At 48.3% G+C, this 18,156-nt stretch overlaps 1 protein-coding gene and 1 pseudogene across 20 annotated transcripts in view; one reads left to right on the top strand and one right to left on the bottom strand.

Annotated features, from left to right (window-relative positions):
• Positions 1–1,403: 1,403 nt before the first annotated feature.
• On the bottom strand, positions 1,404–1,894 carry LOC103563658 (large ribosomal subunit protein eL21 pseudogene; annotated as a pseudogene).
• An 8,867-nt stretch (positions 1,895–10,761) lies between these two features.
• RBFOX2 (RNA binding fox-1 homolog 2) overlaps positions 10,762–18,156 on the top strand; it is a 265,853-nt gene continuing 258,458 nt past the window's right edge. For 3 of the 20 annotated variants that reach the window (XM_070600248.1, XM_070600257.1, XM_070600294.1), the window contains exon 1: positions 10,983–11,428. In XM_070600248.1, coding sequence (XP_070456349.1) covers positions 11,243–11,428 — 186 coding nt within the window. In that variant the 5' untranslated portion in view covers positions 10,983–11,242. Of the gene's footprint in view, positions 11,429–18,156 lie in introns of all 20 variants that reach the window. The other 17 variants (XM_070600264.1, XM_070600260.1, XM_070600255.1 and 14 more) reach the window with 13 other exon arrangements.

Raw genomic sequence — 18,156 nt, 5'->3', positions numbered from 1 at the left:
AGAATTACATGAAAATTAGTTTGCCTTCACTTGCTACAGGCATGTGTCTTCCCTGCCTGGTCCGTGTGGGCATCTGAATTTGCCGCCCTTGGTGTACGGTTGGAGGGGAAGGTAGACATGTTAAGAAGTAGCAATGTGTTAAATACTTCACTGGAACTGTTGCAAAGTGCTAAGGGAGCGTGCTTAGCACATCTACTGTGTGTCCTACACTTTCCTGAAGGCTAGAGGGGAGGAGAGAGACAAGGAAAGAGAGAGGGAGGGAGAGAGAGCGAGCGAGATTCCAGCTCCGTTGGAGCCCCTAGTCTAGGGGGGAGGCAGAGAGCTGAGGCAGAATTCCAGTACCATGTGGTGGACGTGCTAGAGTGCCACAGTGGGATATTGAAGAAGCAGTTCATTTCACCAAGGTTGAGAGTGGGCGCAGATTCCAGAGTCCAAGCAGTGTTGAGAGGGAATGAGCTAAAATAGGAGGGGCGTGAGGAGGGGTTGTGAGGGAGATCAAGCTGGGAGCCCACCCTCTTTGTTTTGACTCCTCAAAGCACAGGACCCAGTGTGGCCTGCCTGTAATAATTGTGTACCACCTGAAGGCAAGTGTCATTGTCAATACCCTCCTGGTTTTATCTCCTCATGCCAGTACTCTCTTTAGGGCCTTCCTTGTGTGCTCTCTCTGCGTGGAATGTTCTTCCCCCATAGCTTTTGATGGCTGGCACCTTCTTGTTATCTAGCTCTTAGCTTAAAAGTGACCCTCAGAGCAGAAGCCTTCTCTGGTCTCTCAGTGAAAAATGGCCACTCAGTCCTCCTCAATCCCCTCGCCCTCTTCTGGTTCTCCGAGCAGTGCTATCACTAACCAACATTTGTCTTGCTTATTTGTTCCTCTCTCCTCACCAGAAAATACGCTCTCTGAGAGCAAGAACCTGATCTGTCTTCTCCACCGTCATGTTCCCCGAGCTTCCAACAATCCCGCCACTTAGGAGCCGCTCGACATTTGCTGAATGTGAATGAACTGTGTGTGAGGCATGACGATGGACATAAAGGGACAGTTGAGAAATCCTAAATTACAGGCTGGGAAGAAAGAGAGGCACCGAGATGTCTAAGGGGGAGGCCGGCTCACACCAGTAGCAATGGCCGCAAAGTCAAGGTGGTTTGACAAGAAGCCAGAAGCCTCCCCACGAGTGTGGGGGAGCTGGTACTACATGGCCAGAGGCCTCAGCACCTGGAAGAGATGCCTCTCTGAGCCTCAGTTTCGTCATCCACGAAATGGGGATGATGATATCAACCTCAAACATTTATTCTGAGAATTAAATAGTGAGGTTCAGTATAGGAAAGTGCTTAGCACATAAATGTTAGTTACTTTATTTATTTTTTACAATCCAGAGGCCTGTTATTTATTTGTTTGTTTATTTATTTTACGCCTGTGATGCCTTGAATTCATAGAGAATGGGTTCCAGCAGCTCAGGCTCCTTTTCACCAGTTCTCACGAAGTTTCCTTCTCTGGAAGAGCAGGCTGGTGGTTCAGTTGATCCACGTACTTTCTCTTTGGCTTCCTTCTTTTTCAGATCATTTTCCCTCACATGTTTCAGGGAGCTATCTCAGTCTTAGAGTGCTTAATATGCTTCATGTGCAAAACGCACATTAATTCTCTGGGCAAGACTCTTGCCCTTACCTCGTTTGATGACTACACTGCCAACAGCATGCTGGGTAACATCGTGGACTCTTCCTATTTCGCATGGTAACATTTGTGGGGCATTCCTGTTTGAACAGCGCCTGTTCCCTTGATGTCTACAACATCATTCTTGTAGACTTGCATGTATGTGGTCAAAGGAACAACTCCACGTTTTCTAAAAGGCCTAGAGAACGCATAGAGGGTCCTTCTCCTCTTTCTCCTTGTGTTGGTCATTTTGGTGAATTACTAGAACATGGCGGTTCCCACTGAAAGGAAGGTGCTGCTGATTGTTTGATTAATTTTGCGCCCACACTGTCTGTTTTGTGCTGTGAGTCTGAGTAGGCAGAAGTAGAATTGCTGGAGAATGATGAGAGATTAGGAAATAGGTCTTTGACGGGAGACTCTTCCATCCTTGCTGTGGTTGGGTTTCGTCAACACAGACCCTGATCCAGAAACATGGGTGCAGTGGTTGATTTGAGTCACGATCTCAGGAAGCACAGTGAGGCAGTGGGGACAGAAGACAGGAAAGGAAGGAAAGAGAGGAAAAGGTACACTCATGAGCCAGTTACCACTGTGGGCAACTGGGGCTCAGTCTCATTGTGGATCCCCTGACCGATGGTGTAGAAATACCTTGTAATTGTCCTACCGAGAGGTGAGGAAGATGGGAACCTTATACACCAACTTCTGTGGCTCCTTGGTGAAGGGGTTCCCTGGAGGTGCTCCTGGAACCCTTGGCTCCATGGCTCAAGGATGCTCCTGCAGCCAGAGAAAGCCCTTCTGGCAGGTGTCCGAGTTAGGAAGCAGGTGACACTGTGAGAAGTGTCTGCGGAACCCACAGGTGAATCCCATGGTAGGCCAAGGGGACATGTGTGTGACAACAACAGCATCTGCTACTTCTCCTTTGGCCTTTGGGTACAGATTGGGAAAAGTGAATCCCACGTCTTCATTTCCCCCCTGGGAGAAGGAGTGTAGTAGGTTGTATTATTATTTTAAAATATGCATTGCCTCTCCCTCAGGAGGATTAAACATCCCCACCCCATTGAAGGCAGGCTTGGCCATGTAACTTGCTTTGGCCAACGGAATGAGAAGAGAATACAGGTATGTCCCTTCCATCATATGGTCCACCACTCTCCCTCCTTTCCTTCTGCCACAGACCAGTAATGACCAAGATATGGACCAATCCATTGGCCTTGGTCCCAGAGTGAAGATGACATACAGCTAACCCACAATGGATATGTGAACAAGAAATCTTTGTGGTTGTAAGCCACTGAGTGAGAACTTAGAGGTGTTTGTTCCTGCCACGTCCCTTAGCCAAAGCTGACTGACAGAAGGCGAGATTTATCTGATGGGTGATTTGGGAAGAAGAACTAGACATGCGTTGGCACAGCTCCTTCCTTACTCTTCCTTCAAGTGTGCTTGACTCTGAGGGGCGGATTTCTGGTTAGCTTTCTGCCATGCAGGAAGGAGCCTCTCCCTGTTGGGGGCAGCTTGCGGTTTCCCAGCTATGCCCGTGGCTTGGTGGTTGAGTCTGTCTAATTCAGCACATCCATTTGGCTGCACATTCAAACTTCATGTTTATCAGTAATAAATTAAACATTTTTATGTCCTCTCTATGCCTCTTGTATCTGTCTCTAAATTGTTTCCTGACTTGATAGGGAAGAGAAGCGCTATTTATTAAACCCCTTGAAGCCCCCAAAGTCTTCATGATTCCAAGTCTTAGGGACAGAATGGCTTTTTCCAACTTATTGGCTTCTGCCTACCTCTCTTGGTGGCATTTTCCATGCTCAGTTTCATTTTGTATGTTAATGCCAATAGTAAACAGGAATTGAAATCTTACATTTGTGCATTGGTAAGCATGTAGAGCACAAAATTACAGGGGTTCTGGCTGATAAGCTCTGTTTTAAGTCATAAAGGTGGGAATGGAGAAGGATGCACGTCTACTGGAAAATTGTTTCCACCTTGCCTTCTCACCATTCCCTACTTCCTTTTTTCCTCTTCTCTATTCTTCATCTCTGCCTCTTTTGCTCTTCCCTGTAAAACCTAAAATAGTAAATGTCTTGGGTTTAATCAGAGTTGATAGGTTAATGGATTTTTCATTCATTCAATCATTACTTATCAAGCATCTCAGTATGCCAGGTATTATGCCAGGGTGGTTGAAAGAAGAGATTGGAGACATCATTCTTCTTTTCTTTCCCATCATTCTCCTTCCACATCAAGCTCTGAATACTGTGCAAAGCTACTACTTAATCTTTTCTTAGAATTGGTGTCATTTTATGCATCTTCAGTTTCATAGATTTTAACGGTCAAGCTTTTGATTCCCAATCTCTGATCTTTTAATTTGTTGATGATGGGGTAGAACAATATGTAGGTATTTCATTCATCAGAGTAAGGAATGTAAGCTGCTGTACGCCACCACCCACACCATCCCTACCCCCCAAACCTCAGTGGCTCAACACAATGAAGTTTCATTTCTCATGCAGCTCTCCTCCAACCGATGACTCAGGTACCCAGGCCCAGTTCCTCTTGTGCTGTTACTGTTTTTAGCTCACAGGTCTCCACAGCTGCTGCAGGGAGGAAAGAGAGGGCTACAGGATGGGCGGGGATGCTTTTAGGGGCCAGGCCTGAAAGTGGCCTCTGTCACTTTTAGCCACATTCCATTGGCCAGAACGTTGTCATACGTCCCCATCCTGACTGCAAAGCAGGTGGAGAACGGTGTCCCTGTGTTCGCAGGAGGAAGAATGGGTGTAGAGACTGTCTTTGCCACAGAAATATTAACTTAGGTTCTGTCTTCCCCCCGCTCCCAGGTATCTTCCACAATTCCCACTCTCCCTCTCTTTCAAGAATAAAGCTGTTACAGTGGAAATGCAAAGAGAAAGGAGAGCCAGGACTCAGATTTTGAATTTCAAAATAGACTTTTGAAATGCGTTGGCTTGAGAGAAAAATTTCTGTGTTTTGAAAGCTTGGTATTTTTGACTCCCAAAGTCTAAACTCTGTATGACTCTGGTCATGAAATCTACGCCCTACAAAACTTAGAGATTTTTTTCCAGAAATAGAATCAGCCAGGACCAGTCTCGGCCCCCACCCAGGAGAGGTAGATGTGGCAAGGGCTGAGGGAGAGAGAGGGCGGCACAGAGGAGAACAACAGAGCTGCAGTCTCCTATGGGTCTCTGGGGGACCCCTGCCTCCTGCCTCCTCCCAGATGGAGCGTTGGGGAAGACAGAGGGAGAAACAGAGCTCCAGGTGGGGGTGGCACCTGGAGGGAGAAGAGATCAGAGCCTCGCCTCCCGTAGGCAGGCCTGCTGAGGGCATATTTGCACTGTTCCCCTCCTGCAAGGGTATGAGGAGTATGGATGCCTCCTCATGTGTCTATGCAGCAGGGGCCCAAGGCAGCCTCTTGGAGACTCCCAAGGCCCCGGAGCAGTGTAGGAGCAGCCAGGGTTTCCCCATGCCCGTGGCAGAGGTGTGAAGCCGACAAGACAGAGCCTTTCCTGGAGAGGCCCTGATAAGCTGCACCCTGGGTGGATCAGTGACTGAGGAGCAGACAGGACAGCTCAGGGGAGGCCAGCTGGGATGGATATCGACAGCCAGTCAGGGACCCAGAGGAAGATATCTGAGCAGGTGCCAGTAGGGACAATAAAGACCCAATGCCTCGATGCAGCAAAGGTCCAGGGGCTGATGCCCCAGGTGGAATGTACGATCAAGACAGTTCTGTTCTAAAGTTAAACTGTTTTTGTTCCCCCTTCCCCATGAGATTTGGATCCTCCCCTCAAACTAAAACACCCTACAAAGTCCCCAAGGACAGGGTGAGGCGCAAAGGGGCAGTGGACCTGGAGTAGGGAGATAAGAGTTCCTTTGTCAGTAACCATCTGTGTGACCTTGATCCTGTCGTGTCACCTCTCTGGATCTCAGTTTTCTCATCTGTAAAATGAGATGTAACATTACCTGCTTTGCAGACATATTGTGAGGATTAAATGCAAAAAAAAAGCTCCTAGTTCTGGGCCTGGCATGCATTAGGGGCTCAGTGGCTATCTGAACCTTCCTGGCCTTTCCCTTCTGAGGTCATTTCTAATTTAAAACATGATTCTTCTCAGGAAAGATGGATACACAAGGTTATGTATACTGGAGCATGGAAAATAAAATAAAATAAAATGCCTTCCCCCACTCTGTAAGGAAGCAATAAAAACCGAGGGCAAGGCACAAAACAGACAATGAAAACCTGACTTGAGAGCGGGGTGGGGGCTCGGGGGCAGGGTGAGGGCGGTGACGGCACTAAATGAAAAACAACAACTCAATACCCTGCTATCATCCTTCATCAAACTACAGAAATAGAAACCAGACAAACACATTATGTGAAGGGCAAAAGGGTTGGCAAGGTTCTGGCCTATAGGAAAAACCCAGGTTCAATAATGCCACGAGCAGAGGGAGGTAGGGAAGTGAGGTCAAAGTCAATAGCGGGGTTTGTGTCCTGACGGCTGGCTTTACAGTCCTAATGAGGCCTAAACATCACACAGTCCTTTTTGGCTGAACTCAGTTTCTCATGAGGCTCTGTATCTGCTCTGGCAAAAGCCGGCCACATGGCAGGAGTGGTTTCCACTTCCTCTGGCCGATGAATTATCAAGGGTATTCTCTGACTTTCTTTTTTGGGAAAAGAAAGCTTTGGAGTAGAAAATGCTCTCTTCTATTTATATCTACTCTTCTCTCTCTGATCAGAGAGATGATACATTTTGGGGAAGGACTCAGGCCCCCAGTGCTCTGTCTTTATTTAGAAGGGGGCATGGTTAAGATGGCATTTCTAAGATCATCCGCTCTGCTCTCGGTCTTTATCTGGTCTTTCAGGGAGGGTGTGAGATCTAGGGTTGTCTTTTTGAATGTTTTCAGGATTGTTGGAATAGCCACACATTTTGTGTCAAGCTCTGTGCTCGGTGCTAGGGACACAGAAATCCAGTAAGGGATTAAGAAAGTGCTCATGTTCTCAAAGAGCTTATAAATACAGAGATTTGTACCACCAGCTTGTCTGACGGCTGTCGGTAACCAGAGTACGGGGTTAAGAATAACTGGCTTTTGACTAGATCTTTCATACGATTATATCCTATGGGCCCACAATCGCCCTGTGGCTAGGTGCTCGGGCACCCACTCACCTCTCAGCCTCAGTGTGAGGACCACAGCTGGTCCAGTTCCAGTCCTCTGGCTCCAAGCCCTGTGCCAGCACCTCCTTATTGGAGTTTTCTCCTGGTGAATAGTGCTGGCCTCCTCCTAAGCCTTCTCAGGCACACAAGAATTTGCTCATTTTTTATCAGAAACTATATCCTGCTCCCATTTCCTGCTCTTGCTCATTTTTAAAGACCCAGATCAAACACAACATCCTTGGTGAAGCTTGTCCTGTCTCCCCCAGGCATGGGGAGCTCCATCTTCCTATAGCTCCTCTAGCTTTTGGCATATAGAATAGTCATATTAATAAGGATAATAGGAGTAACGTAGTAAAAAGGTCTAAGTTACCATTTATTGAGTGTGTCTATGAGCCAGGTGTCATGCTAAGTGCCTTACATGCATTATTCAATGCTCAAAAGAACCCGCGGGAGATACTGTGATTATCCTCGGTTTACAGATTCTATCAGGTAGGAGTTGCGTTTGGCTGTGTGTAGCAAACTGTCCACAGTGGCTTCACCAAATGGGAACTTATTTTGCTCAAATAACAATAAATTAGAGGTAGATGGGCTAGGCTGCTGTGATGGGTCCGCAGTACCACCCCTAGCATGTAGCTTTTGTTACTGTGGACACAAGATATCGGCTGTTTTTCCAATCTGTGTTCCAGTCAGGAGGAGGGGTAAAGGACAAAGGGCAAAGGATGAAAGAGCCTTTTCTTCCTGCGGTTTTCTCTTAATCGTTGGGAAGGGACGCTATCCCCTACCTATATCTCCCTGGCCAGACTGTGTCATGTGGCCACGCTTAGCAGCCAGGGAGCCTGAGAATTCTCTTTTTCCTCCTTTCTCTTTTTAAAGCTGGGCAGATTTGTGCCCTGAACAAAAATGGGGTTCTGCTGGTAAGGAATAAGAGGAGAATGGATATTGGGTTGGGAACTACCAACGCTTGTCATACAAATGAAGAAACTGGGCCTTAGAGACGCTAAGGATCTTGTCCAAGTTCAGAGATATGGCCAAGTCAGGCTCAACCCCACATCTGTTTGACACCAGAGGCCATGTTCTCCTCCACAATGAGAGATGACGTCCTTATCATGGTGCATTACAGTTGTCTTTTTATTTGTTCATCCCTGCTGCCCTAGACTGTGAACTCCTTGGTACCAGGAATCAATTTTATTCATCTTGGTATCCCGCACTTTTGCTCACAGTTTGTCAAAGGGAGAAATGAATAAATATTAGGACTTCAGTAGTTTCTGCAGCTAAAAATTCTCTCAAGGAAAACATTCTTCAATTGTCCTCTTCCTTTGTAGTGTTTTATAATCACCTGTTCCCAAACAGGTAGCTGCAGATGTATATGAAAGAAATGATCCTGGTCTTTGCGCCATGGGCACATTGGGCCGCTTCGACTATTTATAGGCTTCTCATCTCTCTCTCCCTGAGTGCTTAAGGCTTGTTTACAGGGCAGGGTCCAGTTTCTCTTTGTTCTGCCTGGTCATTCAAACATTCCTATCCCGCATTGCTCTATTTCTTGGGGAAATGTGTGCTACTTGAATAACAATAATTTGAGTCACAAGCAGTCCTGATCCCAAATATCATTACTTGCTGGGTCATGGAGCAGCCCAGAAAGGGCCCAGCGTCATTTTGATTTCAGTATTTTGGCAAGGCAGGTGGAAAGGAGAGGAGGATTCTTAAGATACTAGTTTAGAAAGTCAAATTTTCTGAAAACCAACCACTGAGGTCCCTAGGTTAAAAAAAAAAAAATGCCATTGTTGTTTCATAGGCTGCTAGGAAACATTCTGATTTTTCTTCAAAGCCATAATGCTCTGAACAGGATCAAGGCCCATCTGCTGTGGGGTACTGCCAGCTGGGACCCTTGAGTTAGGCTGGGGCTGCCTAATTCAGCTCAAGAACAAGCTTGCAAGCACTTGGACTTCCCACTTAATGGTCCAAACAGCTGATTAAGAGATGTCTGGGCTTCTCTTTCCAACCTCATGGACCCCCATCAGTAGCTTGCTATCGCTAAACACAGGAGATGATAAATATTTAGCATGTATTAAGCAGTTCCTATATGTTAGGCTCTGTGCTAAGTGCTTTATTTTGTCTCATTTCATCCTGAGAACTATACTGGACTATTATTGTTATCTTAACAACAAGGAATGCAAGGCTTAGTGAAAATAAACGATTTGCCCAACACAGTGGTTGCACCAAGGGGTGACTTGGGGAGCATTGTCTGCCCATTCTAATCTCTCGCGGCCCCACTGAAACCACCTTATGCAACTTAAAAAACCCAATGGTAGTGATAATGATATCCTTTGATATCTCAGCAATAATCTTTTCAGGAAGGTAGTATTATTCTCCTAATTTTCAGATGAAGAAACTGAGGCACAGAGAGGCTAAGTAGCTTTTACAAGACACCATGACTTGTAAGTGGCAGAGCTAAAACTTGGGTACCTTTATTGATCTATAACACAGCCTAGGTAGAAACAATGTGTTCGCTACGAAAACTCTAGTCTTCCCTTCCAACCGGTCTGTAGGCCCTAAACCCCTTCTAGGCAGAAATTCATGTCATCACTGGTCCAACATCACATGGGCAAAGCCTGGATTCAAACCTGGGTTGGTCTGACTCCCACACAGGGATCGATCGTTACCACTGTGCTGTTCCAGCAATTGCCAGGTTAAACCCAAGTTCAAAGGACAAATCACGGACCCATCTGGAAACGACTTTAGAAATCATCTAACCCAGGTTTCTCAACCTCAGCACTGCTGACATTTTGCGCTGGACAACTATTGTGGGGACTGTCCTGTTTATCATGGGATAGCGAACAACATTCCTGGCCTCTAATCACTAGATGCCAGCAGCAGCCCCCAGTTTAACAACCAAAAAAGTCTCCAGATGTTGACAAATGTCCTGCCGGAGAGGGAAAGGGGCAAAATCACCCCTGGTTACCAACCGCTGATCTAAACCACCTCATTTTACATGTGATGGAGTCGGGGTCCAAAGAGATGAAGTAACTTGTTTAAGCTAGCTAGTAGAATCCAGGTGGTTCATGCAACATCATTGTCTCCCTCTAACGTACAGGGCACAATATGGACCCAGAGAAAATAGATGCCCTCGTGTCCGGTACGAAAGAGAAACTATTACACGAATATCTCTAATTGCACGAAGTTGGTAAGCAACAAGGTGTTACACAGGCAGCAAAGTGTAAAGAAAGGGAATATGATCTGGTGTCCTGAGATGTGGATCTGCCACTTTTTCGCTGCAGGACTTAACCAATCTTCAGGTTCATCATTAATGAAACAGAGATCCTGGGATCTGCTCTGCCTACACCATCAGCTTCAAAACGGGTCTGTGAACGCATTGTGTAAACTGTAAAGCTCTTAAAAAGAGCAGATATTATTAAGATGATCAGGAATGTGATAATAATTACGATCAGAGTAAAAACTTTGAGAACTGAGGAGAGCCATAGAGTGGTGGCTTCACTCCTGAACCTTCCAACTGGAGATCCCCATTCTCCTGCGGGAGAGTGAGCAGACCGAGTCCCCTCCCACAGAGCGCCTCTCCCACCGCCTGAAACCAACGTGGCCAGAAGGGCGAACCCTGCACAGCTCTTCGGCCCGGCGCCCGGGCCTCTCAAGCTCCGCCTACTCGAGGCTGTGGCCCCGCCCTCAAAGGAAACAGACTCCGCCCCCTCCGTGCTGGCTGGAACTCCAGCGACTCGGCGCCTCCAGGACCATCCCTCGCCCGTGCCGGAGATTCCCGAACTTCCCCGATCTCTTCCCGGCCTCTTTCGGGCGCCCGGAGCGACGGCGGCGGAGATCGCCGAGGGGCACTGGCCCCGCCCCCTCCGCCGGCTCGGCCACCGCCCCCTCCGTTTCCCCCGCCCCGCCCCCTCCTTCCGCGCGGGCTGGAGTCCCAGATCCCGGTCCCTCCCTCCTCCTTTCTCTCTCCCCGCCTTCCCGGGGCTGCCACAGTGGCGGGTCGGCGGATCCCGGCCAGTCAGCTCGTTCCTGCCTCGGGCCCCTCCTCCCCCCAAATCGGCACCCCTCCCCACGCCTCGGGAGCCGGACCGCCCCCTTCCTCCCTCGGCCGGCGTGGGGTGAGGGCCGGTGTGAGGGAGCGAGCGCGGGCCGGCGGGCGGGCGCCGCGAGGGCGAGAGGCGGGCGGGGCGCGCAGCGGGCCGGGCCGGGGGCGGCGTGTGCGCGGGGGGGCGCGAGCGAGTGCCCGTCGCGACCCGCCGGCGGCCCCGAGCAGCGCAGCCGGCGAGCGACGCGCGGCGAGCGCCAGGCGCGGAGGGGCGGCCGGCCCGCGCGCGCGCACGCACGCACGCAGGCGGGGGCGGGGGCAGGCGCGCGGCCGCCTGTCGCGACAGTCGGGGCCGAGGCCCAGGGGGAGGTGGCCTGTCGCGGGTCGCCCGGCTCCCGGAGGCGAGGGGGGCGCGGGCGGATGGCGGAAGGCGCCCAGCCGCAGCAGCCGCCTCAGCTCGGGCCCGGCGCCGCCGCCCGGGGGATGAAGCGGGAGTCGGAGCTGGAGCTGCCGGTGCCCGGAGCGGGAGGAGACGGAGCCGAGCCCGGCCTGAGCAAGCGGCCGCGCACCGAGGAGGCGGCGGCCGACGGCGGCGGCGGGATGCAGGTGACCGCGCGGGACGGGCGCCGGTGGCCGCGGGGGCGGCCCGGGGCTCCCGGGCTGGAGGGGCGGGCTTCCAGGGGTCCCGGCTGGGCGGTGGGAGGGGCGGGTCGGGGCCTGGTTGGGAGGTGGGGCGCTCCGGCCTGGAGGCGAAGGGTGCGGGAACCCCTGTGTGCCCACGAGGGTCCTGATTCCAGAGGGGACCAGGGGGCACGACGCGTGACTAGGTTTTGGGGGGAAATCGAACATGGTTGAGATGGATTCCATTTCTCCCAGCCCTTCCTTGGTTCCTTGGGGGGGAGTGGGAGCCGGGAGATCCTGGGTCTGTTGCCCAGAGAGCAGCTGGACCGAGTCGAGGACGGGGGGACAGTGGTGGGAAACCTCCCAAGAGGGAGGAGTACCTTTTGGCATCCTCGACACACACTGGGATGGGGAAGCAGCGGCATATAAAGGAGAGGGGGTGGAAAGCGAGAAAACTCCTCGAGAGCCCAAAGGGGATGTGGCTTGGGTTGTGGGTTAAATCAGTTACACAAGGAGTGTGAGAAGTACAAGGAGTTGGGTAGTGTTGGGACACCGTGGTGCTCGTCTCATTAACTTTATGGAGCATGCTTATGAGTCTGAAGAGAGACGCGGGACATGCCCCTCCTGTGCTTTTGCCAATTGCATCTTGGACCAGCTCTTTAATGTCCTGGGGTATAAAAGAAAATTTATAGAGCTGTTAGAGACTGGATTCTGAGTCGTGGACTCAAGCATAAGCTGGTAGATTTGGGTAGGGAATGAGAAATGGAGCGATGATGTCACTTGACTTTGAGGAAGACCGTGAAACGTTTGTACGTTGTAGGATTTGGTTTCTCTTCAGAAAATACTTTCTATGAAATGGTGGGGCTCACCTACCAGCAATTGTTTAGCCATCTGCCTCATTCTCTTAGAATCGTAGAATGTTAGAGATAGAAGGGACCAGAGACATCATCTTTTCCAGGGCTTCTTCCTGGATAGACTTGGAAGATTCTTCTGCAAAATAGTTTATGTGCACTTTTTGGTGGGGGAAAGTCAGTAGTTTTCATCACTTTTTTGGAAGGGGATTCAAATCCCTAAATGTTTTAACCATCTCATTTTGTAGATGGGGAACCCAAAGTCCAGAGACTAGTGACTTGCCTAAGGCCACCCAGTTAGCTGGTAGTAAAGCTCAAACTAGAAGCCTCATCTTCTGATTCCTATTTCTGTGCTCTCTCCATTACACCACTCTTGGAAATCTCTGCAGCGCCAAAAGATTTCCTGTGCTCTGGTCCCTGCTCTGCACGGCTCTGCCTGACTTCCTGTGTTTGAGAGGGAGCTGTGTGGAAGCCTGGCATGTTTGCTGTGTGCTTCTTCGTCTCCTTTGCAGAGGCCACTCTGTTACTTGTGTTGATTTGGGTAAAGTGACCCTCTTGGTGTTTATTTTTGAATTCTTTTGTTTTGTTTGCCTGCTTTTGTTCTCCATTAGAACTCTGTCTGGCAGACGGATTGGGAGAAGTCAAAGCTTAGGGCCGTGGAAAAATAGAGAGGGATATGGGGAGGCTTCAGGGGAGGTGGGTTAACATTGGATGATAAGGAGAGGAGGCGGGATGTGGGTGCTGGTGAGCGTGTTCTGCTTGGTGTGTGCATATGTGTGTGTGCCTGTCTGTATTCTTTTATTGTCTCTGTCGGTTATGGTTAATAGACTCTACCTCCCTCACCCCTGCTGTCCTCCTGGGTCCCATTATTTGCTGGTTGCCTTCAAATTGGCTAAGGATAGTAGTGTTTGGGAATGGAGCGGTGTATGGAGACTTGGGAGTATGCAGAGGAAGGAGTGGATTAGGTCCTTTGGGTGCAAATGGGCACCTGAGAACTATCCCACAGAGAATGTTTTTTTCACTCTGTGTCTTTGTGGATCTTTATTTATTTTTCACTTTCTGCACTCTCATTGTTCTAGTTCCAACACACCATGTCACACAGGTATTCAAATCATCATTGATTTAGCCCCCTGCCTTCAACTAGCTGTATGGTTCTGCGAAAATCTTTTCTTTTCTTTTTTTTTTTTTGAGGAAGATTAGCCCTGAGCTAACGTCTGCTGCCAATCCTCCTCTTTTTGCTGAGGAAGACCCTCAGCTAACCTGAGGCCCTGAGCTAACATCCATGCCCATCTTCCTCTACTTTATATGTAGGACACCTGCCACAGCACGGCTTGCCAAGTGGTGCCATGTCCGCACCCGGGATCCGAACCGGCGAACCCCAGGTCGCAGAGAAGCGGAACGTGCGAACTTAACTGCTGCGCCACAGGGCCGGCCCAGATCTTTTCTTTTTGGGCCTCTGCTTCCTTAGTTATAGAATAAAGTGTTTATACGGGATGATTTCTAAGTTACCTTTTAAAAAATATGTCAATTTCCTTGACCTTAAGGTACTTGGTGCTTACAATCTAGAGGGGTAAACGAAATGGGTGAAAAGTTAAAAAAAAAAAAAGTGTGTGTGTGTATAGGTGTGATTTTTTTTTTTTTTTTGATAAGTTCCAGAGGAACAGAAGAAGAGATACTGCAGGATAGTTGCCCATCACAAAGCATTGCATAGTTTAGAGCTAAAGTATGCAGGAGGTTTGTGCCACTGGGTCCAGAACAAGGAGATGGACTTTCTCCCTGAAATGGTCCGGGAAGGCTTTACGGGGAGGTTGAAATTTGAGGTATAATCAGGAGTAGAGGAGAAATAGTGTTCATGAAAAGATAAAATTGAAGCGTAGGTGACCTACACCTGTAGGACTTTGCTGTATCATTCTGATAATAATGATAGAATATTTCATAGTCGTTTAAGTAATGTTTATTGAGCAGCTGCTATGTGCCAGGCACTGTTTTAGAGCCTGGAGATATGATAGTGAACAAGACAAAGAATGCTCTCATGGAACTAGTATTCTCATTGAAAGAGGCAGATAGTAAAGAAATTAATGGCCATTATTCCGTGGTGGTAAGTGCTAAGAAGAAAAATAAAGCAGAGGAAGGACAGAGAGTGATGGAGAAGGTGGCCAGGGAAGGCCTCCCTGATGGGTGACCTTGGAGGGAAGTGAGGGAATGCCCTTCAGATATTTGAGGGAAGAGGGTTCAGGTGGAGGAACTGTGGGTGCAGGGGCACTGAGACAGAAGTGCGCTTGATGTGTCTGAGAGCACGAGAGCAGTGTGGCTGGAGCAGACCCAGCAGGGGTGAGGCCGTCTAAGGAGATCGTATCAGTGGGGTAGAAGTGCCTGTATGCCCTGTGTAAATATACACTTTAAAAAACTGGAGTAGCCACCTCTTTGGTGTGTGGGTTTGGCTTAAAACTGGTTTTTTCTTACGTCGTAACACACATGGAGTTTTCCTGAGGTCCCAGCTCCTTCCAGGAAGCCTCCCCTGATGGGTTAGTTCGCACCAGTCAGACCCTCCGCCTGCCTCCTGTGGTGTCGATGCTTAATTGTACATCATTTGTGTTGTCCCTGCATCGGCTTATTGTCTTTGTTTCCCTAGTGAGACTGTAAGCTCCTGGAAGACGGGAGCTGTATTTTCTTTGTGCTTATTCTAATGGTTAGGATGCTGTTCATAATATCTAACAGTTTTGGGTACATAGTAAGTGTTCAATGCTTGTTAAGTTCAAGTTGAAATTTACCTTTTACAAAGCTATAAAAAATCATGAAATTCAGGGGTGAGAGCACCTTCATGAAATTCCCTGATCTTTTGAGTGTCAAAGGCTTACCCTTTTTTACAGGAGAAAGTAATTTCCTGGGGTGAGTTTCCTAAGGCTACTTACTAAATGGAGCTGCAGCTCTAAACTGGGGATTCTAAAGCTGGGCCCTGTGGAGTTAGCTGCTAAGCTTTTGGAGTAAGTCATTCATTTTACTTTAAGCAAGTCTGGTATATATGAAAACTGGGCTTTATAAAACATATTAGGAATGAATTCTTTTGGTCAGCTTTTCTAGTGCATATATACAATTTAACAGAAATTCAATTTCTGTGCAACTCTCTGGGAATGTAGCTGCTGTATAAGGCAGGATGCACCTTAATTATTACCTATAGCTTTCAGCAAAATTCTTTATGGGAACGAAGTGTTGGTATGTGATTCTTACATAGCTGACCAACTGCCGTGAATCCAGGCCAGCTAAGTGGACGCAGCAGCTCTTTGTATTGGCTGTTGATTCTAGAAGTAGGAAGACTTTCTCCCTGGTCTCAGGGAAGGGGCTCCAGTAGCTTGTAAGTGCTGTGTGGGTGCTGTATTTCTTGAAGTAGTTTATCTTCTCATTTGCTTTTTTGGGGTTTCTTTCCTCCTGGGTGGATGTCTCTTTGGACTCTGATTTGGGTCTTTAGTGCTGTCATTTGTGTAGCATTGTAAAAATAATGTGCTTTCCTTCTAAGTAATTTCATGAGCAGTGTCTCACTAAAATTATTGAATTTTTCACTTCTATCTGTCTTAGTCTGCATGAGCTGCCATAACAAGAAAGCCTTGACTGGTGGCTTAAACAACAGAAATTTATTTCTCATGGTTCTGGAGCCTGGAAATCCCAAGATCAAGGTGCTGGCAGATTGGGTGTCCGGTGAGGGCTCTCTCCCTGGCTTATAGACAGCTGCCTTCTGGCTGTGTGCTCACATGGCCTTCCCAGGGTGCCAGCAGCTAGGGGGCGGGGCGAGAGAGAGAGCGAGCGAGCGAGTGAGCTTCCCTTTCTTCTCTGGGTGCTAATCCCATCCTGAGGGTCCTACCTTGGTGACCTAATCTAAACCTAATTACCTCCCAAAGGCCCCACCTCCAAAGACCATCACATTGTGGGCTAGGGCTTCAACACACGAATTTGGGGGCCAGGGGGACACAGACGTTCAGCCTATAACACTACCAGAGTGGTAAATATTGTAGATGGAGAAACTGAGGCAGAGTCACAATAAAAATCACACATTTTTGTCAAGCCTCGCAGGGAAGACTACGAATGTAAAACGTTTTTGTAAAATGTGTTTGAGAAGGAGAAAGTAAGATCTGAATTCACAGTCGCGTTATTCTTGTGGGTGACTCAAGGGAGTAGCCTGAGTTGAATTTGTCTCCAACTCCCTCTGCCATTTTCTAGCCACCTTGTTGTTTTTTTCGCTATCACACTGACATGTGAACACAGAAGATGCTAACTAGAGATTTAACTTTCATTTTGATAGACAGCAGACCGGTGCAGACAGGCCTCAAGATTGGAGGGCCGTGGAGAAAGACATTCACGGTGCTCAGTGTGAACCAGAGTGTCGCTGGCGGACCTCCCCTTTGACATCTCTCAGGCCACCACTTGGATGTCAGGCTTTAGTAGTGCTGGAGACAGTAAAGAGGGTCCTTTTAGTGAGCGGGTTGGTTTGCGTGTTTGCTGATGCATTTGTAAAATGTAGTAAATGTCTTTATTCTGGGGCAAACGTACACTTCCTTCAGAGACAGGAGGGAAGAGCATCAGAGATGATGGAAAGGAAATGGCAGTAATTGGAGCACGAGCAAACAGATGGAGCGAGGAAGGCGAGTGCGTTTGCTGCTTTAGGTGGCCCCTAGGAGTATTGAGTTTCTTCTTCTTCTCTCCTCCAGCCCCAATACAAGCAGGCAGCTTACACGGCTAAGGTTTCATTGTCTAATCCATCATAGATCAGCTCGAATAAACCCATTGGCTGGCACTGATCTAGTTAGGAGGGTGGTGCAAAGCTGCTTGAGCCAGGATTGGGGCAAATCGGATCAGAACTGCCATGTGAATCCCCGACATATTTCTGTAATTTGGGTGGGGGGTGGGTAAAGTAGTTTGGGAAATCACTTACAAGAGACAGAGAGAGAGCATGCGCATGAGAGAGTAAGCGAGCAAGCAATCAGCCATGAGTTTTTTCAAACACTGTCTCAGGGACTCTGAGGGGAAAGTGTGTGGAGGATTTGATACATTTCCCTGGAGTGTAGCCAGATTGCTTTAATGACCTGAGTCTAAACATTTTTTGGTCACTAATGCTCAGGAATGGCTATTTTTATTAGTATTTGGATATTCCGGTTGTGATCACTCAATTGTGATGTCTGAGTAATCCCTTAATTCGAGATTGTACAATATGGGGTCCCTCTTAATTTTTAAAGGGGAGATAGTGTTATTATTACTATTATTATTAGCAGCTTTAATCTGTAATTATATTTATCTGTATATACTTGAAGTATGGTGTAGTAAAAGAAGCACTTTTTAGAGTTCCTCATAATTGGGTTTGAATCCTGGCTCCTCCGCTTACCACCCGAATGACCTTTGGCAAGATATTTCACATCTAAGCTCCTGCTTACACATCTGTGAACTGGGAGAATTAATCCATACTCTAATGAGCTGCCCTCATGAGTAACTGAGATTATTTAAAGTGCCTATCATGGAACCCAGCAGTAAATGTTTATTTCTTGCCTTCCTCATAACCTGCTAAACAGCATTCAATGAATTCCTGCTTACTGCTTGATCAGCATGGAGTGGTTGACAGGTTTCTGATTGATCAAGTGCCAGAGTTGTGAACTCCTGGAGATGAGCAGTGTGTTCAAGCGGGAAACCTAATTTGCTCGTCATCTGGGTGGAGGAGGTGATCGGACGTGGTCATTGCGGTCTCTCTAGTTAGAGGAAGAGGAGACATTTACTTCTGTGCCTTAGCACAGTCCTTAGACTAAAAGGACTGCGGAAGTATCACGGTCCCTGCATGGAGCAGGTGGGCGTTTCATGGACCCTGTGGGATCTCTCCTGGGA

Source organism: Equus przewalskii, chromosome 29 (assembly GCF_037783145.1).
Source record: "Equus przewalskii isolate Varuska chromosome 29, EquPr2, whole genome shotgun sequence".
Classification (NCBI taxonomy): Eukaryota; Metazoa; Chordata; class Mammalia; order Perissodactyla; family Equidae; genus Equus; species Equus przewalskii.
This window is presented reverse-complemented; position numbering and strand designations above follow the sequence as displayed.